Here is a 17,046-nt window from a genome sequence, read left to right as displayed (position 1 = left end):
TCGGTGCATAAAAGGCTGGAAGCTTGTCGCCTGAAGAAATCTCCTTGATTAACACCCAATTAGTTCTAAAATATATTCTCTCTCTCTCTCTCGCTAATATGGTAGTTTAATTCTCATGGTGTATACTCTTTACAGTCCTTATATAAAGTCATTAATTTTAGAGATATTTCTCCTGTGTATATGTTCCTGTTGTTTGGGCACTAAAGGTCCCACCTAGAGTCCATTTCTTCCCGTGATTGTTAACTAAAAACAAGGTTCTGACTAGGGATAATTTGAGTATCAGGAACAAAATCAAGGATCCTACTTGTTCGTTTTGCTCAGAGGCTGAAACTGTCAATCACTTATTTTTTTAACTGTGTAGTAGCTAAACAGCTTTGGTCCATTCTTTCTGAGATCTTAAATAGACAAGTTGGCACATACTTTGTTTCTGTTGGGACCATGTGGATTAGTAATAGGAAATTCATAGTGGAAAATATTTTTTTGTGTTGCTACCCTGTGGGGGCTTTGGAAACTAAGAAACAACCTGTGTTTTCAGGGAATACTCTGGGTAGATGTGCGAGTGCTGATAGTGAAGGTAACAGCAATGCTGCACAATTGGAGTTCTCTGTGTCCAAAGAAGAAAGTCCTAGAATTTCTGGATCACCTGGACAAATTGAAAAGCTTCGCCATAAGACCTCACCGACTACCTGGCTTAGTCAGGTGAATGATGAATGTGATCGCATCTTATATCAATTTGGGAACGACTGGAAGATCAATACAGTATATGATGAAGTTAAAGCTCTACCGACAAATGGAGTTGATCTGGAAAGGATGGCTCGTGAAAGAAACTGGATTAGCTTTGCGAGTCTTGCGGAAGCTTGGGGGATGTAATGATGTCAGTAGTTAGTTCTGCTATACCAGGCGTTTGTTTTGCCTGTTGAGGCCTTCTGCGTTCTGTTGGATTCTGAATGTTGTAAGGAGTTTAACGGTTTGGTTTTTGCAATATAAAGGCCGGGGGCCACCCTTGAACTCTAAAAAAATATATATTCTCTCAAAAAAAAAGTTCTAAAATAATAATGTACAATAATCCTGGTGCAAATTGTAGTAGTGTTCATTTTTATTTAGTTTGTAAATGCAATTTTATCTTGCTATTCGTCAACAAAAAAAATAATCTGTTCAATAAAAACCACATAAGAAATTTCCGAATGTTCATTGCTGCACAGTGCGTGTGATCTATTTATTTTTATAAATCTACGGAGTAGTTCAAGTAGCAGGCTGGTAAAAGCATGTGCCCAACTTTTTTTTTATTGCCTCTCATTTGGGTATAGCTGTAGCATCTGTTCATTGTGCCCAACTTGAAACTTGAAAGTACAGGAAAAAGAATATCCTTGCCTACTTGACTTTCGATTTCCAAGGCATGACGTCCCTCTTCTTGATGATGAAATACACGTGAACTGAGTGCCGGAGAAAAAAGTCACGACGTCCCTGCAGGCTGCAGGCAAATGGGACTGGCTGACTGGGTCGTCATGAACGTCATCGGCGTGCTTTCGCAGAGCGTTGAAGTTGATCACAAACCAGCCTCTCCATCTCTGCTCTTCCCGGTCTCTACTACTTACCGGCCTCCCGCACCGTTCAAATCTCCCAGCACAGTCAGACGGATCCTACTAATCCAATTGTCACATCATGGTTTCACGGTATCTGATGCTAATGCTCTTCTTTGCAGTGGCTGCCGCAGCAGCGGTGCTGGATCAGGACGATTTGCAGCTGCTGGAGCAGTTCATAACCGCCGTGCCGAATGGCACGGCACTCGCTGGCTGGAACAGCAGTCACGGTGCTTGCAGCTTCCCCGGTGTCCGCTGCAAGAACCACAGGGTCACGTCAGTGTCCCTCACCGGTGTCATGCTCAACGCCAATTTTAGTGCTGTGGCAAGTACCCTGCTTCAGCTAAGCAGCGTGGAGTCGGTAACAGTCCGTGACGCCAACATTTCTGGCATGTTCTCGGCGCTGCGGGGAGTGCAGTGCGGGGAGAAATTGTCTTTTCTGGACCTCTCCGGGAATCATATCTCTGGGGAAGTTGCTCCAGATTGGAGTACCTTGATCTCTCTGGCAACCTCATATATGGCAGCGTGGCAGCAGGAGTCTTGTCCGGTTGCAGCAGCCTGAGCTCGCTCAACCTTTCAGGCAACCATCTTGTTGGTGCGTTCCCAACAGATATCTCACACCTCGAATCACTTAAGAGGTGTTTGGTTGTCCTCCTAAATTTTAGTCGCTGTCTCATCGGATGTTTAGACACATGCATAGAGTATTAAATATAGAATAATTACGAAACTAATTACATAGTTTGCGACTAATTTGCGAGACGAATCTTTTGAGCCTAATTAGTCCATGATTCGACAATGTTTTGCTACAGTAAACATGTGCTAATGCCAGACTAATTAGGCTTATAAAATTCGTATCGTGGAGTACTGACGGATTATGTAATTTATTTTTTTATTAGTATCCGAACACCCCATGCAACATCCTCCCGATACACGTCCTAAATTTTAGTAGCTGAATCCAAACACCCCCTTACTACCCTCAACCTATCAAGCAACAATTTCTCTGGCAAGATTCCAAGAAATGCTTTTCCCCGTCTAGCTAAGCTCAGTGTTAGATTGTAAACATGACACGGCCCATGGGCCTGCCGTATCCGGCTCCCCATCGTGCCTATATGTACACAACACAGGTTCCTGAGTAATACATCGCGTATTCCACAATTTCTATTACGCTTTCATGGTATCACAGACGGTTCGCTCCCGCGTTCGCTTCCGCAAACCCTAGCCGACGCTGACTACGTCGCTGGCTCCCACAACCCCTACGCCGCCGCTGACCTCACGTCGTCGGGCCTTCCACTGCCCGTTGTTGAGATCCTCGCTGGGCCACCTTCCTGCCGCTGCCTGCTGTTCATCCATCGCCATGCATCTGCTGCTGCTACTGATGGCGCCCAGCGATGACGATGCCGCCGCTGCTGCTGCTCGTGCCGCCGAGGCCAAGCGCCTCGCGGACGAGGCCCGTGCCGCTCGCGACCAGGCGCTCGCCGCCAAGGAAGCCGCCAACGCCACCCTGCACACGCAGGCCATCACCATCATCAACATCAAGATCCTGATTCCCGTGGCCCTAGAGAAGCCGGCCAACAACTATGGCCGCTGGCGCTCCCTCTTCCTCATCGTCCTCGGCAAGTACAATCTCAAGGATCACGTGCTCTCCGACGACTCCTACCCCGAGCGCTCCGCATGGTCGACCATGGACTGTTGCATCCTCACCTGGGTCTACGGCACCGTGTCCAACGATCTGCAGCAATCGTTGATGATTCGGGATCCCAACGCCCGCGCTGCCTGGCTCTACCTTGAGGATGAATTCCTCGGGCAGCGTGAGTCTCGCGCCCTACTGCTGGAGGCTGAATTCCGCTCCTTCAAGCAGGGCGCCCTCTCCATCACGGACTACTACCGCCACCTTGAGACGATGGCCGCCTCCCTCGCCGAGTTCGGTGATCCGATCGGTGATCGGCAACTCATCCTTACCCTCTTCCGTGGCCTCAACGACAAATTTCGCCACTTGGTGTCGAATATGAAGATGCAGCGGCCCTTCCCCACGTTCGATGGGGCACGCACACTGCTGCTCCTCGAGGAGATCGACCTCAACGACATCACTGCCGACGACACTCATGCCACACCGCCGGCACCGCCGGCCCTGGTCGCTGCACCAACGCCACCTCCTCAGCGCCCTCCTGCACCGGCCCCCGCTAGTTCCGGCGCTCCTGCTGGATCACGCAACTCACGCCGCCGTGGATGCGGCGGCAAGTCTGGTGGCGGCTCTGGTGGACCTCGACATAGTGGTGGCGCACCATCTGGCCTAGGCACAGGTCACACCAATCCCTGGTCTGGTACTGTGCAGCTGTGGCCGCACGGTTACAGTGGTCTACCTAGCCACATGCTGCGTCCTCCGTCCGCGCCGTACGACCACCCCCAGGCTGCATTCAACATGCTGCCCTACTACCCGGCGATGGCCCCAGGGTTCGCACCGCCACCTCCAGGCTTCACGTACGAAGGCGTACCTCCCACGTTCGCCCCGTCTTCGGCGTCCTCGTCGGGTACACCACCTCTGCCTCCGCCATGGAACCCCATGTCTGGTGGATCTTGGGAGCAGGCGTCACTCGTCAATAACTTCAACACGATGTCCCTGACACCGCCTACCAACCCCACCAAGTGGTATGCTAATTCTGGTGCCGGTTCTGACATGACCGCCCACTCTGGTATTATCTCTTCTCCTCGGCCTCCCTCCTTGTTTGGTCCTTCATCCATCGTTGTCGGTAATGGTGCCTTGCTGCCCGTTACTTCTATTGGTTCATTCTCTTTTCCTGCACCGCGTCGTCCTCTTGTTCTAAATAATGTTTTAGTTTCACCTAGCATTATTAAGAACTTAATTTTAGTACGCTGGTTCACCACTGATAATAATTGTTCTATAGAGTTTGATCCTTTTGGCCTTTCTGTGAAGGACCTTCAAACACGGAGCGTGATCGCCAGGTGCAATAGCACGGGTGACCTCTACCCATTCTTCCCACCCACCAGCAGCATACTCGCACTCGCAGCTCCTACCTCCACCTCAACCCTGTGGCATCGTCGCCTCAATCATATCGGATCCAAAGCTCTGTCCCAGCTTATTACCTCTCATGCTATTCCATGTAATAAACCCAAACGTGATCACATATGTCATGCTTTCCAATTAGGCCGTCATGTTCGTCTTCCTTTTGGGACATCTTCCTCTCGAGCTGTCAACAAATTTGATTTAATACATTGTGATCTTTGGACATCCCCTATCGCTAGTGTGTCGGGTTACAAATATTATCTCGTTATTGTCGATGATTGCTCCCACTATGCTTGGACATTTCCGCTTCGTCTTAAATCTGATACTTTTGCCACCCTCTCTAACTTTTTTGCCTATGTGCGCACGTAGTTTGGCACTCCTGTCAAGGCCGTCCAGTGCGACAATGGCCGTGAGTTCAATCACTCCTCGGCCCGCACGTTCTTCCTCTCACAGGGTGCCGTCCTTCGCATGTCGTGCCCATACACCTCTCAGCAAAACGGTAAAGCCGAGCGCGCTCTTCGTACCATTAATAATATTGTGCGCTCTCTTCTTTTTCAGGCCAGCCTTCCACCAGTCTATTGGGCTGACTCCCTACTTACTGCCACCTATCTCCTTAACTGTCATCCCACTACGACCCTCAACGGCCTCATACACTCATCTTCGAGTTTTTGGATGTGCCTGTTATCCCAACTTGTCCTCCACCGCTCCACACAAACTATCACCTCATTCCTCCTTGTGTGTGTTCCTTGGTTACTCTTTCGATCACAAGGGTTATCGATGTCTCGACCTCCATTCCAATAGGATCATCATCTCCCATCATGTAGTTTTTGACGAGTCCATGTTCCCCTTTTCTGAGATGTCGACCTCACCCTCGGATCCCACCGCTTTGGATTTTTTGAACGACGATGATATTTTCACTATGCCCATCGGGCCAAGTGCTGTGGTTGCAGGTACTCCTCCCGGCGCTCCCGCCGCACCTCAGTCACCCATGCCCGGTGCCCCCGCATCGGCACCTGGGGCGTCTGGTGCCCACTCGACGGCGACCAGCTCGTCGCCCTCTGGCTTGGGCGGTACTGCTGCTGTTGCGCCTAGCACGTCACTCGCCATCGAACTAGGCTCTGGTTCGGGTCCTGCTGGTGCTCCCTCGGCGTCCGGCTTTGCTGCCCCTACAGACGTTCAGTCCCAGGCCGCTGCTAGTAGAGCTGGCCGCACTGCTGCTACACAGCCTCAGTTCATCGTGCCTGTGGTGAACGATCACAGCATGCGGACTCAAGGCAAGTCTAGTTTTATTCAGCCAGTGGATCGCCTGAACCTTCACACGGCGCCCCTCTCGCCCTTGCCGAAGACCTTTCGCTCCGCCTTAGCTGATCCCAACTGGCGAGCAGCGATGCAGGCCGAGTTTGATGAACTCTTGGCCAACGACACCTGGACTTTGGTTGCCTGTCTGCTCGGTGTTAACGTCGTCACCGGTAAATGGGTTTATCATCACAAGTTTTTGGCTGATGGCTCTCTTGATCGTTACAAGGCCAGGTGGGTGCTTCGAGGTTTCACTCAGCGCTCGAGGATTGATTATGAGACTTTCAGTCCAGTCGTCAAGCCGGCCACAGTCCGCGTTGTTCTTACATTGGCTATGTCTCGCTCTTGGCCGATTCACCAATTGGACGTCAAGAATGCTTTCCTCCATGGGACATTGACTAAGACCGTTTACTGTGAGCAGCCGTTTGGATTTGTTGACTCCTCCCGACCCAACTATGTGTGCAAGTTGAACAGATCACTGTATGGACTGAAGCAGGCACCTCGCGCGTGGCACAGTCGCTTTGCCCGTCACATCACCTCTCTCGGGTTTGTTGAGGCCAAGGCAGACACCTCCCTGTTCATCTACCGCCGCGGTGCTGACACAACTTTTTTGCTTCTCTATGTGGACGATATTGTTCTCACTGCCTCATCACCGAGTTTCCTCCAGCAGGTTATTGCAGCTCTCCAGTGGGAATTCTCTATGACAGATATGGGTCCTCTTCATCACTTCTTGGGTCTCTCTGTTGATCGTCGAGTTGATGGTTTATTCCTCTCTCAAAGACAGTATATGCTGGATATTCTGGACCGTGCTGGTATGCGTGACTGCAAGCCTTGCAGTACACCTGTCGATACTCACGCCAAGATGTTTGCCGATGGTGTCCCAGTGGCTGATCCGACACATTTTCGCATCATTGCTAGCGCGCTTCAGTACCTCACCTTCACATGCCCTGATCTCGCCTATGCCGTTCAGCAGGTCTGTCTTTATATGCATGATCCGAGAGAGCCACACCTCGCCGCCATGAAGTGCATTCTGCGCTACATTCAGGGTACCCTGGACCTCGGTTTTCACCTTCTTCGCACCTCGACTGCTGATCTCACTGTGTACATTGATGCTGATTGGGCCAGTTGTCCCGATACTCGCCGTTCCACTTCTGGCTACGGTGTATTTTTGGGCGATAATTTGATTTCCTGGTCTTCCAAGCGTCAGGCGACAGTCTCTAGATCCAGTGCAGACGTCGAGTATCACGCTGTCGCAAATGGAGTTGCGGAGGCGTGTTGGTTGCGTCAACTCCTCCATGAGCTCCATTGCCCTCTTCGGCGAGCCACCGTTGTGTACTGTGACAATGTCAGTGCCGTTTATCTGTCCACCAACCCTCTTCAGCACCAGTGGACCAAGCATGTGGAGATTGATTTACACTTTGTTCGTGACCGCGTCGCCCTTGGAGAAATTCGAGTTCTTCATGTCCCCACGACATCTCAGTGCGCCGACATCTTCACTAAGGGCCTTCCGACGTCCGTCTTCGTGGAGTTTAGGTCCAGTCTCAATGTTCGCGGTGCTCCCAGTTCCGACTACGGGGGAGTGTTAGATTGTAAACATGACACGACCCATGAGCCTACCGTATCCGGCTCCCCATCGTGCCTATATGTACACAACATAGGTCCCTGAGTAATACATCGCGTATTCCACAGTTCCTATTACGCTTTCACTCAGGACACTTACCCTCTCCTTCAACTATTTCAATGGCTCCATTCCAGAAGTGATCACCATGCTTCCAGAGCTTGAGATACTCGACCTCAGCTCCAACTTGCTCTCTGGCAACATCCCAGCCACCCTCTGCTCCACAAACACCAGCAGCAAGTTGCAAGTTCTTTACCTGCAGAACAAATACCTCACTGGTGGCATCTCAGAGGTCATCTCCAGCTGCACTGGTCTTGTTTCACTTGACCTCAGCCTTAACTATATCAATGGGACTATTCCCTCATCCCCTGGCATGCTCTCGGGCCTCCGCGATCTGGTCTTGTGGCAGAACGCGATCTGGTCCAGAATGCTTGCACTTGAAAATCTTATTCTTGACTACAATGCTCTTGTTGGAAGCATCCCTTCAGGTTTGGCAAACTGCAAAGAGCTAAAGTGGATGTCACTTGCCAGCAACCGGCTTTCCGGTCCACTACCTACCTGACTCGGCCAACTTGTCAACCTCCAAGTCTTGGGGCTGGGAAATAACTCCTTCACTGGTCCGATGCCGGCGGAGCTTGGTGACCGCAGGAGTCTGTTATGGCTGGACCTGAGTGGTAACCAGCTGAAAGGGCATATACCATCTGAGCTTGCAAAGCAGTCTAGGACGATGGAAGCCATCACTTCTTCTACGCGAAAGTTCGCATACCTTCGCAATGGCGAACAAAGGAATAACTATCAATGCCGTGGCAAAGGAAGTTTGGTTGATATCACAGGCATTCGACAAAGCGATTTGAGTCGGATGCCAAGTAAGAAAGCCTGCAGCTTCACAAGAGTGTACTTAGTCAGTACTTCCTCGATCAATTGCTATTCAATCAGATTTCTGGATTTGTCGTTTAATCAGCTTGACTCAGAGATCCCAAAGGACCTTGGGAGCATGAATTGCCTCATGATCATGAACCTTGGATACAATTGTCTATCAGGTGTGATCCCCGCTGCGCTTGCTGGCGCCAAGTTACTCCAAATACTCGACCTTTCTCACAACTTGCTGGAGGGGCAAATACCCAGCTCATTCGCAACAATGTCGCTAACAGAGGTTGATTTATCGAATAACAGGTTGAGCGGGATGGTTCCAGAACTTGGGTCGCTTGCCACATTCCCTGCAAGTCAGCTTGAGAACAACTCTGGCTTGTGTGGGTTCCCACTCCCGCTGTGCAAGCAGAGTGTTGTCGATACCCAGCAGTCCAAATCCCACAAGAGGCAGGCAGTCCTTACTGGTGGCGTCATGGCAGTGTTTTCTGTCTCGCTGTTTGGTACGTTTCTTATCGTTTTTTTCTTCTGTATAAATAAAAGGTTGCTCGTAATGGTCTTAAGTTGCAACTTCCTAACTTGCTGCACATCCCTGCAGTTTGTGTCGCAGCACTGGTGATATGCCTATGTCAAAGGAAGAAATCCATGGTACATAATAACGCGAATGAAGCTTTAAGATTACAGGGTAATTTATTCTCTATCTGGAACTTCGATGGTGGAGATGTCTACAAGCAGATTGTGGAAGCAACGGAGAACTTTGATGAAAAATATTGCATTGGAAGAGGAGGTTATGGGTCTGTCTACGAAGCTACACTACGAACAGGAGAAACTTTTGCGTTAAAGAAGATGCAGAAAACAGAGGATGAAAGTATGAAAAACGAGGAACAGTTCAACCGTGAAATAGAGGCCTTGCTGCAGATACGCCACCGGAACATTGTGAAGCTCTATGGATATTGCCGCACTGATCAAGATAAGTTTCTTGTATACGAATATATGGAGAGAGGAAGCTTATCAACTATTCTCATGGCCAATGTAAGTGCTGTTGAGCTGGATTGGAATAAGAGGCTAGATATCGCTAAGGATGTGGCTCATGCTCTCTATTACTTGCACCATGATTGTTCAACTCCAATAGTCCACCGAAATATAACATGCAATAACATTTTGGTTGATATGGAGTTCAGGGCCTGCGTATCAGACTTTGGCTTAGCTAAAATATTGAACTTTGATGTATCAAGTTGTACAAGGCTTGCTGGAACAACTGGGTATCTTGCACCAGGTAAATAAAATTTTGGTTTGGTTTCAACTTATTATTCTTTCTGTGTCATGTTGCTTCATTATGTGTTTTGTCATACATGATTATCGATTCCTAGTGGAGTATGGTGTGACTAAGTAGAAATTTTGTAGTGCTGAAAGGTGGTCCCGGATTGCTTTTTAATTCTTTCATTCAAAGTACTAGTAACTACCAGTATTGCGTTGTGGTATGGTTACTTGTCGAAACATATTGTATCAATTATGTTAATATTACTTGTCCTTGACTGAACTCTTTTTTGAAAGAGACCTTGACTGAACTCTTTGCAAGAGAAATCTTTGTGCTCCTCACGGTGGCTCTCCGGTGCTTGGATCCCAACCCAGCGAACCGTCCGACAATGCAGTCTGCAATCAAGAAGCTCAGTGCAGCGCCGATAACCCAGGATGTTGATTGCCTTCGTGCTGACCTCATGGATACTCGAACCCATGTGGCCATGCCGCCCATGCGCATTGATGCACTTAAGAAAGAGCAAGGTTATGTGGCTGGGTTTGAGATTCAGTGATGGGGTTTCGCTCTTTCATGGTCAGCTTGGTTATTTTCCTGCACATTGGTGTATGTATATGATGTACTGTGAGGTGAAATGCTGTGTAGAGGAGAAAACTGATGAATAAACGCGTTTGGCTCTTTGTAATTTTGTTCATATGATTGCCTTGTGGTATGAAGAAGGTTCATATGCCGTTTTGAACGTATTGCTTGCTGGGTAATCTTACAGGCCGTTCTAGCTTGCGGCCCAGTCAGTTTATGGGCTTTGTGGCCGCGTTGGCGACCGGTTCATTCAAATCCCCTGGGCCTTTGGTGGAGTTGGCCACCGGGCAGAGCGAAGGGGGAGAATGGCGGCCACTCTTCTCCCGACCTTATCGCCGCCCGTCTCGCGCGCCGCCGCCGCTTTCCTCCTCCGACGAGCCCCACTGAAGCCCTCCCATTATCTGCACCCACCCCCCACTCTCCGCCGCTTACTCTCCTCCTCCTCCTATCCAGCAACCCCTTCCCTTGCCCTATGCCCCCTCTCGACCATGCCGTCCACCGCCGCCGCTCGAGCCGTTCCGGCCCGCCGCGACCTCCTCATGCTAGGCATCGAGACCAGCTGCGACGACACTGCGGCTGCTGTGGTACTGGTGCTTTCTTCCTCGATTCTCCTGTCGATTTTACCTGCGGCGGAGGCGTCAAGTTTTTGTGCTGAGCTGTTTGGCTCTGATTGGTTGCAGGTGAGAGGTGACGGCGAGATCCTTAGCCAAGTGGTTTCTTCCCAAGTAAGTCATTTCCCGCACAGTTTTATTTCTGAAGTGCATTCTGACCTCTTATTCCGGCAGTAAATTTGAACTGGCTTCTTATCATCTTATATGCAACATGGCAATCGGTAGCATATATGTATATGTAATGATACCATTGTTCATTGCTGACCGGTTCTGCTTTTCGTTGGCCAACATTTGCAAGGCGGATTTGCTTGCGAGGTATGGTGGTGTTGCTCCTAAGATGGCCGAGGAAGCACATGCCCTTGTGATTGACCAGGTGTGGCTTCTTAGATCAACAAAGGTTCTGCAGCCTTTTGCGGTGCTGACGTCTATGCTAATTTCATGTTCTTATTTACTGGCCAGGTTGTTCAAAAGGCCCTTGACGATGCAAAATTGTCAGAAAGTGATCTTTCTGCAGTCGCTGTGACCATTGGACCGGGACTTAGTCTATGCCTTAGAGGTGTGTTTTTACCTGCCCTTCGTTCATTGAGATGATGAATTGTCTGTTCTGTTCATGATTTGCCTTTGTTAGTTTGCATATGAGACTTTTACCAATTTGATATACTAGTGTGTATATGGCTCAGATTAGTTGAATTCAATCAGACCAGAAACCCATTGCCCAATTAAGAAACAAGACTGCTTTGGTTCTGCTGTCCTGGATAACATTGCTGTTGACTTGCTTCTTATATCCCTCATGTTATATAACCTGTACCTTGGCAAATTTTGGGATAATTGGTATCAGGTCTCAGAAGTTTAATTTTTTGTTACTGTTTCCATTATTACCATGTCTCTTTTTTTCCCCTAATGCTGCGCTTTTTCCTGTCTAAACTGCAGTTGGTGTTCGTAAAGCTAGACAGGTAGCGAAAGCATTTGGGTTGCCTATTGTTGGAGTTCATCATATGGAAGCGCATGCATTAGTTTCCAGGTATTTAACTCATAGGACCCTTTGCTGTTCAATCAACCATGATCTTAAATTGTATGGACTTTGATTTCTTTTTTGGTATATGCTGCACAAGTTATTTTGTTAATTCATCATCAAATAGAATAAAATCTAGTAGTTTTTATTTCAAGAAAAAAGGATTGGTTTGTTCAAAGTCACTTGTTGCAAATTTGGTGTTTTTGTTGTTATTACTTTTTTATCAATTTTTACATCAGAATTTGCACATCTGTTTAGACTTTAGTTTAGACATTACTACTTCTTGGCATCCTTCTATAGTATCTACAAGTTTATGTGGATATTAAACTAAGCTGGTGTAGTAGCATATGATGCGAACAAACAAACTTTTAAGTTTTCACTTTCAGTCTTCAACCAATTTTCAGCCCATTATGAAAAGTAAAAACATTAACTTTTGTTTAATGTAGGAGAGAAATTGGTCCTATAAGTATCTGATTCTCGATACCACATCAATCACCTAATAGCTAATGGCTCTTATATTGAACAAAAGAAATGAAACTCAAAGCTATATTTTGAGGACTGGTGGGATAGAATTACTGCTAGCTCTAATGATCAAATTCAAAAGGACCTTAATTCCCTTGTTATCCTTGGAGCTTGGTCTCTGTGGAACCATCGCAACAAGTGTGAGTTTGATGGTGTGACTCCAAACTTGGCTAGAGCTCTTTTACTCACAAGTGAGGAGTGTACCTCTGGGTTTTGGTCAGGGCTCGAGTTGTTTCGCACCTCTCTGCCTTTGTGTCATACTTTTGTTAGACTGGGGTAGAGGTTGTGCATTGTTCTAGAAAAGGCGTGTATATCGTTTAAGTCTTTGGTGTGAGTGGGTGTGTGTTTTGTAAGGTTCTTCCCCTTTTTTCTTCTTAATATAATGGTACGTAGCTCTCCTTCATGTTCGAGAAAAAACATTATTTAGAGCATGCCAAACTTGTTAAACCTAAGGACAATGTTATATGAACTTAAACAAAAGATTGCATAAGTGCCTCACTATATTTCTAACTTTATGCATGCACTGTACTCGCAGTTGATGTTGTTTGATCCTTGTCAGGCTAGTGAATAAGGACCTTGATTTCCCATTTCTGGCTCTTCTAATTTCAGGTATGTGCTAACTACATTATTATGTCTCAGTATTATATGACACAATACTATTTGTTTAACTTTTATATGGATCAATATGTCTTAATATGATTCTCATCAAATTTGAAATTGGGATCAGCCCTCGAGGGTATTGAGCCTGGACCCACCTGAACAAAACAAACATTTAGAGCATCTACTCCATCTAGAATACATATTTGCTAACCTAAGATGTGCCAAACTTAGTCTAACTTGCCTATGAGAAATGTCCTAAGCTGTGGTTTCCAATTATAGAAGCCCATGCCACACAGTATTCAACACACCAGAAGCATAAGTGCATTTTCCCCATCTGTTTCAACACAAAATAATTATCACATTTTGTAACTCTTCTGTGTCTTTCTACTTGGATGATCATTCTAACAATTCCATGATCATAGAGTATGTTGATTTTTAATGCCTTTTAACTTGTCACATCTTAGCTGCTTTATTTGCTCTCTGTCTAGTCCTCCACTTAAATGTTCTTTCTTATTCCAATGCATAAGCTATTAAACTGATTACCACATTTTGCCCTATATCCTGTTGAAATTATTAAAATGAAATGTATGGCAGATGATTTCAGTTGTTTATAAAATAATTGTAGTTCCAGTTGACAAAGTGCATGTAACTCAATGGAGAACTACCTCAGCCTAAGTTCCTTAACAATATTTTCTAATTTGACAGCAAAGTTGTGTAATAATCCGGCCAGAAGAAATATTCTTTTGGCTTTAAGGTGTCTTAACAAGTTAATATGTTCAGGAGGACACAATCTTCTTGTTCTTGCTCGTGGCCTTGGGCAATACATTCAACTGGGGACTACTATAGATGATGCGATTGGTGAGGCATATGACAAATCAGCAAGATGGTTGGGCCTTGATATGCGGAAAGGTGGTGGCCCTGCTCTTGAAGAGCTTGCTCTAGAAGGTGATCCAAATGCTGTTAAGTTCAGAGTAAGTCTGCTGATTTTTTTTTTCAAAATTAAGATGTATCTATATGTTGTTATCCATTTATTTTTATTATGATTATGCTACGTGATGTTATTGTTTATAATTTTTTTACATACTTTCAGGTTCCAATGCGGCAACACAAAGATTGCAATTTTTCTTATGCTGGCTTGAAGACTCAAGTTCGATTGGCAATTGAATCTAAGAACTTGTATGGACATACTATCCTTTCTGGTCCCAGTCCCTGTGTCCTCTCCTTTTTCATAAATATGAACCAGTTTTCTGGTGTTTCTAGTAGAATCATCGATTTAGTATCCTTTGAGACAGTAGTATTTGGCACTTTCTATTTACCTCAAGTTCAAAGTTCTAAATTGACAGATAACTACTTCATTTGAAATGCCTAAATGAACATGTTTTAAGTTCTCATTTACGCTTAGAAAATATTTATTTTAAGTAGGACTTGTCAAAACCTGTGCAAGTGATCATATACAAAGTTTAGTAACTTTGTCTTAAAACATGAAAGTTCTTTTTTCCTCTTTTAGAGAACATGTTCATGGGGAGGGCTTTGTAGTCGTGATAATATGATTAGTTTCTTTAACTGGCCTATCATTTACACTATGGTAGATGTACAGAGGATGTTCCCATTTCGTCTGCATCGGAGGAAGACAGACAATCAAGGGCGAACATTGCTGCCTCTTTTCAGGTTGTACATGGTGGATAATGTACTCAATGTTTACTGAGGATTTTCGATACTTTTTCTGATAATTTTGACCTATGCAGCGAGTTGCTGTGTTACATTTGGAAGAAAGATGCCAGCGAGCAGTTGAATGGGCATTGAAGATGGAACCTTCCATCAAATACTTTGTAACTCAGATATCTTGATGTTGGCTAAATTCAAATCACTCAACTCATCCAGTGTTGACTTATCCAATTATAAAAAGGTTGTTTCAGGAGGAGTCGCATCCAACAAGTATGTTAGGACTCGCTTGAATCAAGTTGCTGAGAATAATGGCCTACAACTTGTATCTCCTCCTCCAAGCCTTTGTACTGACAATGGTAATAAGTTATTTGAAAAGTCTTAGTAACTTATATACTAAAATACAATTATGCTGTCAGCCAAACAACCATTGCAGTTCTTTGTTTTTCACTATAGACCCTAGGCCATGCTATTATTTTTCCTTTTTTTGTTTGTTTGTCAAATTGAAGTATGTGACCTAATTATTCTAGCTGTCATTACAATAGTCTTCATTCTTTGTATAATTCTGAGTAATCAGTAACAATCTGTTGCTGCATTTGCATAGGCGTCATGATTGCTTGGACTGGGATTGAACACTTCGTTGTGGGGAGATTTGAGGATCCACCTACTGATGACGAGCCTGATGATATGCAGGTCTGCAGCTTGGCTTGCATTTATTTGTTGCAAAAGTTTCTGTGGTCACTTCTTAAGTTTAACTAGTATGCACTTCGTTCTCTTCAGTCATTTATAGTGGATGGCTTGAGCAGTCTCTTATGTTTCTTTTTTTATGTTTATTTCTCACTGTTTGAAGGTCTGGCATGACTGCCGAAATAATGAATTGTGACCACACGACACGATTCTTGTCTTGTTAATTTTAGCCGCTCTGAATTATTACTCATAACTGCAAAATTTTGTCAACTTAGTTACTAACCAAAACTTTGTAGAAACCAAAGAATGCTCATACCACAAAAAGTCAAAAACATTGGTATGGCAAAGGGGGAAAAAGGCAAGTGACAAATAAACAGCAATCCAATTGTCATTTAAGTGGGAGGTAGTTCGTGATGTTGGTTTTAAGATTGAATCCAATTACACTTCCAGATTTACTTTTCTAATCCTAAAATAATTGCATTTGTTCTACACTTCTACTGATGAAGTTTGATAATCCAATATAATGTAGATCAGCACTCTCAACAATCAAAACCATGACATCTAATTTCTTTAATTAAAATGGCACCATGCCGGATAGTTTTGACTCTTGAATCAGGTCTATTCCTTCGTTTGTGGGAGGTGTCTACTAACTGGAGAATCTCAAACTGCTGTCACAATTTTCGTGAACTACTTCCCTATTTTCTTTGTCTGATCAATTCTTGTGTGGTACAGTATGAGCTGCGGCCAAGATGGCCTCTTGGTGAGGAATATTCAGAAGGAAGAAGTGTTGCACGATCATTGAAGACCGCTCGAGTCCATCCATCACTAACGTCTATGATACAGGGCTCTCTTCAAAAGTAGTTGAGTTGGAAGTTGGAACCAATTATTGGTCTCAGCTGCTTTATGCAGTTGAGTTCCCCGTCTTCTAGTTTTCGGTTCACAAATCACAATCTGGCTAAGCGCGATTTGTATTCGCTTAATTGGAGTAACAAAAGCTACAAATGGGCTGGACTGGTTGTTTAATTGTACATATGAGGCAATATACAGATCCAGTTCATATATATCAGAAGATGCTTACTCCAGCATTTGTTTTACCATGAAGGCTGGCTGTATCAGGACCCCCGTATTTTGAATGTGGTGTATATTCCTTGTTCCTTGAGGCATTTCATCCGAACATATCCTTTATCATTCCTTTGCAATGCCAATGCCACAAAGGTTGATTGCGGCGTTCATACCGGCAACCGAAGTTTTGAAGTGTCGATTACCTCAACCTGTGTATCCTTTAGACACGAATTGAGAACAGTTCCAGTCTGAGTGCTGAAAGGGCAATCGCATCCTACCCCGTGCTAATTCGATTCTCCAGGAGACCAGGACCTGCAAAAGAGGACGCCACACAAGGGCCAACTGAAAAGCAGCTCCAGCAGTAGTGTTTTTTTTTTCCTTCCACTATGGTCTTATGGGGCAAGGTTATCATAATTATAGATTTTCAATCGGTAATGGTACCATTAAAACGTCCCAAGGCAGAACGCTTCGCTCTACTCACTTCCGTATGCGCCGCTCGCCTAAAAAAATAAAATCAACTTCCACGTGCAGCGCTCGGCTCTGCTCCCACATGCGGCGCTCAACTGCAAGCCGCCCAGCCCTACCAGATGTGGCATGCAGCCGCCTTCTCCTGATTTTGGCGCGCGGCTGCCAGCCCTACATGACGCACAGCCGCCTACGAGTCGCGGCGCTT

At 45.8% G+C, this 17,046-nt stretch overlaps 1 protein-coding gene and 1 pseudogene across 2 annotated transcripts; both read left to right on the top strand.

Moving 5' to 3' along the window:
• Positions 1–1,878: 1,878 nt before the first annotated feature.
• On the top strand, positions 1,879–10,194 carry LOC136454567 (brassinosteroid LRR receptor kinase BRI1-like; annotated as a pseudogene).
• A 310-nt stretch (positions 10,195–10,504) lies between these two features.
• LOC136452073 (probable tRNA N6-adenosine threonylcarbamoyltransferase, mitochondrial) lies at positions 10,505–16,451 on the top strand. 2 transcript variants are annotated; one of them, XM_066452713.1, is made up of 13 exons: positions 10,505–10,801; positions 10,898–10,942; positions 11,127–11,201; positions 11,288–11,384; positions 11,759–11,849; positions 12,922–12,971; positions 13,743–13,933; positions 14,053–14,138; positions 14,552–14,630; positions 14,708–14,791; positions 14,869–14,983; positions 15,229–15,317; positions 16,044–16,451. In XM_066452713.1, the coding sequence occupies exons 1-13, from the start codon at positions 10,523–10,525 to the stop codon at positions 16,170–16,172; spliced, it is 1,410 nt and encodes a 469-aa protein (XP_066308810.1). In that variant the 5' UTR covers positions 10,505–10,522; the 3' UTR covers positions 16,173–16,451. The 2 variants fall into 2 exon arrangements, 1 of the variants encoding a protein (XP_066308810.1); XR_010758741.1 differs by lacking the exon at positions 16,044–16,451 and having other exon boundaries at positions 14,879–14,983.
• The last annotated feature ends 595 nt before the right edge of the window (positions 16,452–17,046 follow it).

The sequence above is a fragment of the Miscanthus floridulus genome, chromosome 5, assembly GCF_019320115.1.
Source record: "Miscanthus floridulus cultivar M001 chromosome 5, ASM1932011v1, whole genome shotgun sequence".
Lineage (NCBI taxonomy): Eukaryota > Viridiplantae > Streptophyta > Magnoliopsida > Poales > Poaceae > Miscanthus > Miscanthus floridulus.
Note: the sequence above shows the minus strand (reverse complement) of the source record. Positions and strands in the feature narration are given on the sequence as shown.

Coding starts and splice junctions, on each gene's coding strand:
- LOC136452073 (XM_066452713.1), top strand. CDS start 10,523: ATGGCGGCCACTCTTCTCCCGACCTTATCGCCGCCCGTCTCGCGCGCC. Junction 13,934..14,052: donor CAAATGCTGTTAAGTTCAGA/GTAAGTCTGCTG, acceptor ACATACTTTCAG/GTTCCAATGCGGCAACACAA. Junction 14,631..14,707: donor ACATTGCTGCCTCTTTTCAG/GTTGTACATGGT, acceptor TGACCTATGCAG/CGAGTTGCTGTGTTACATTT.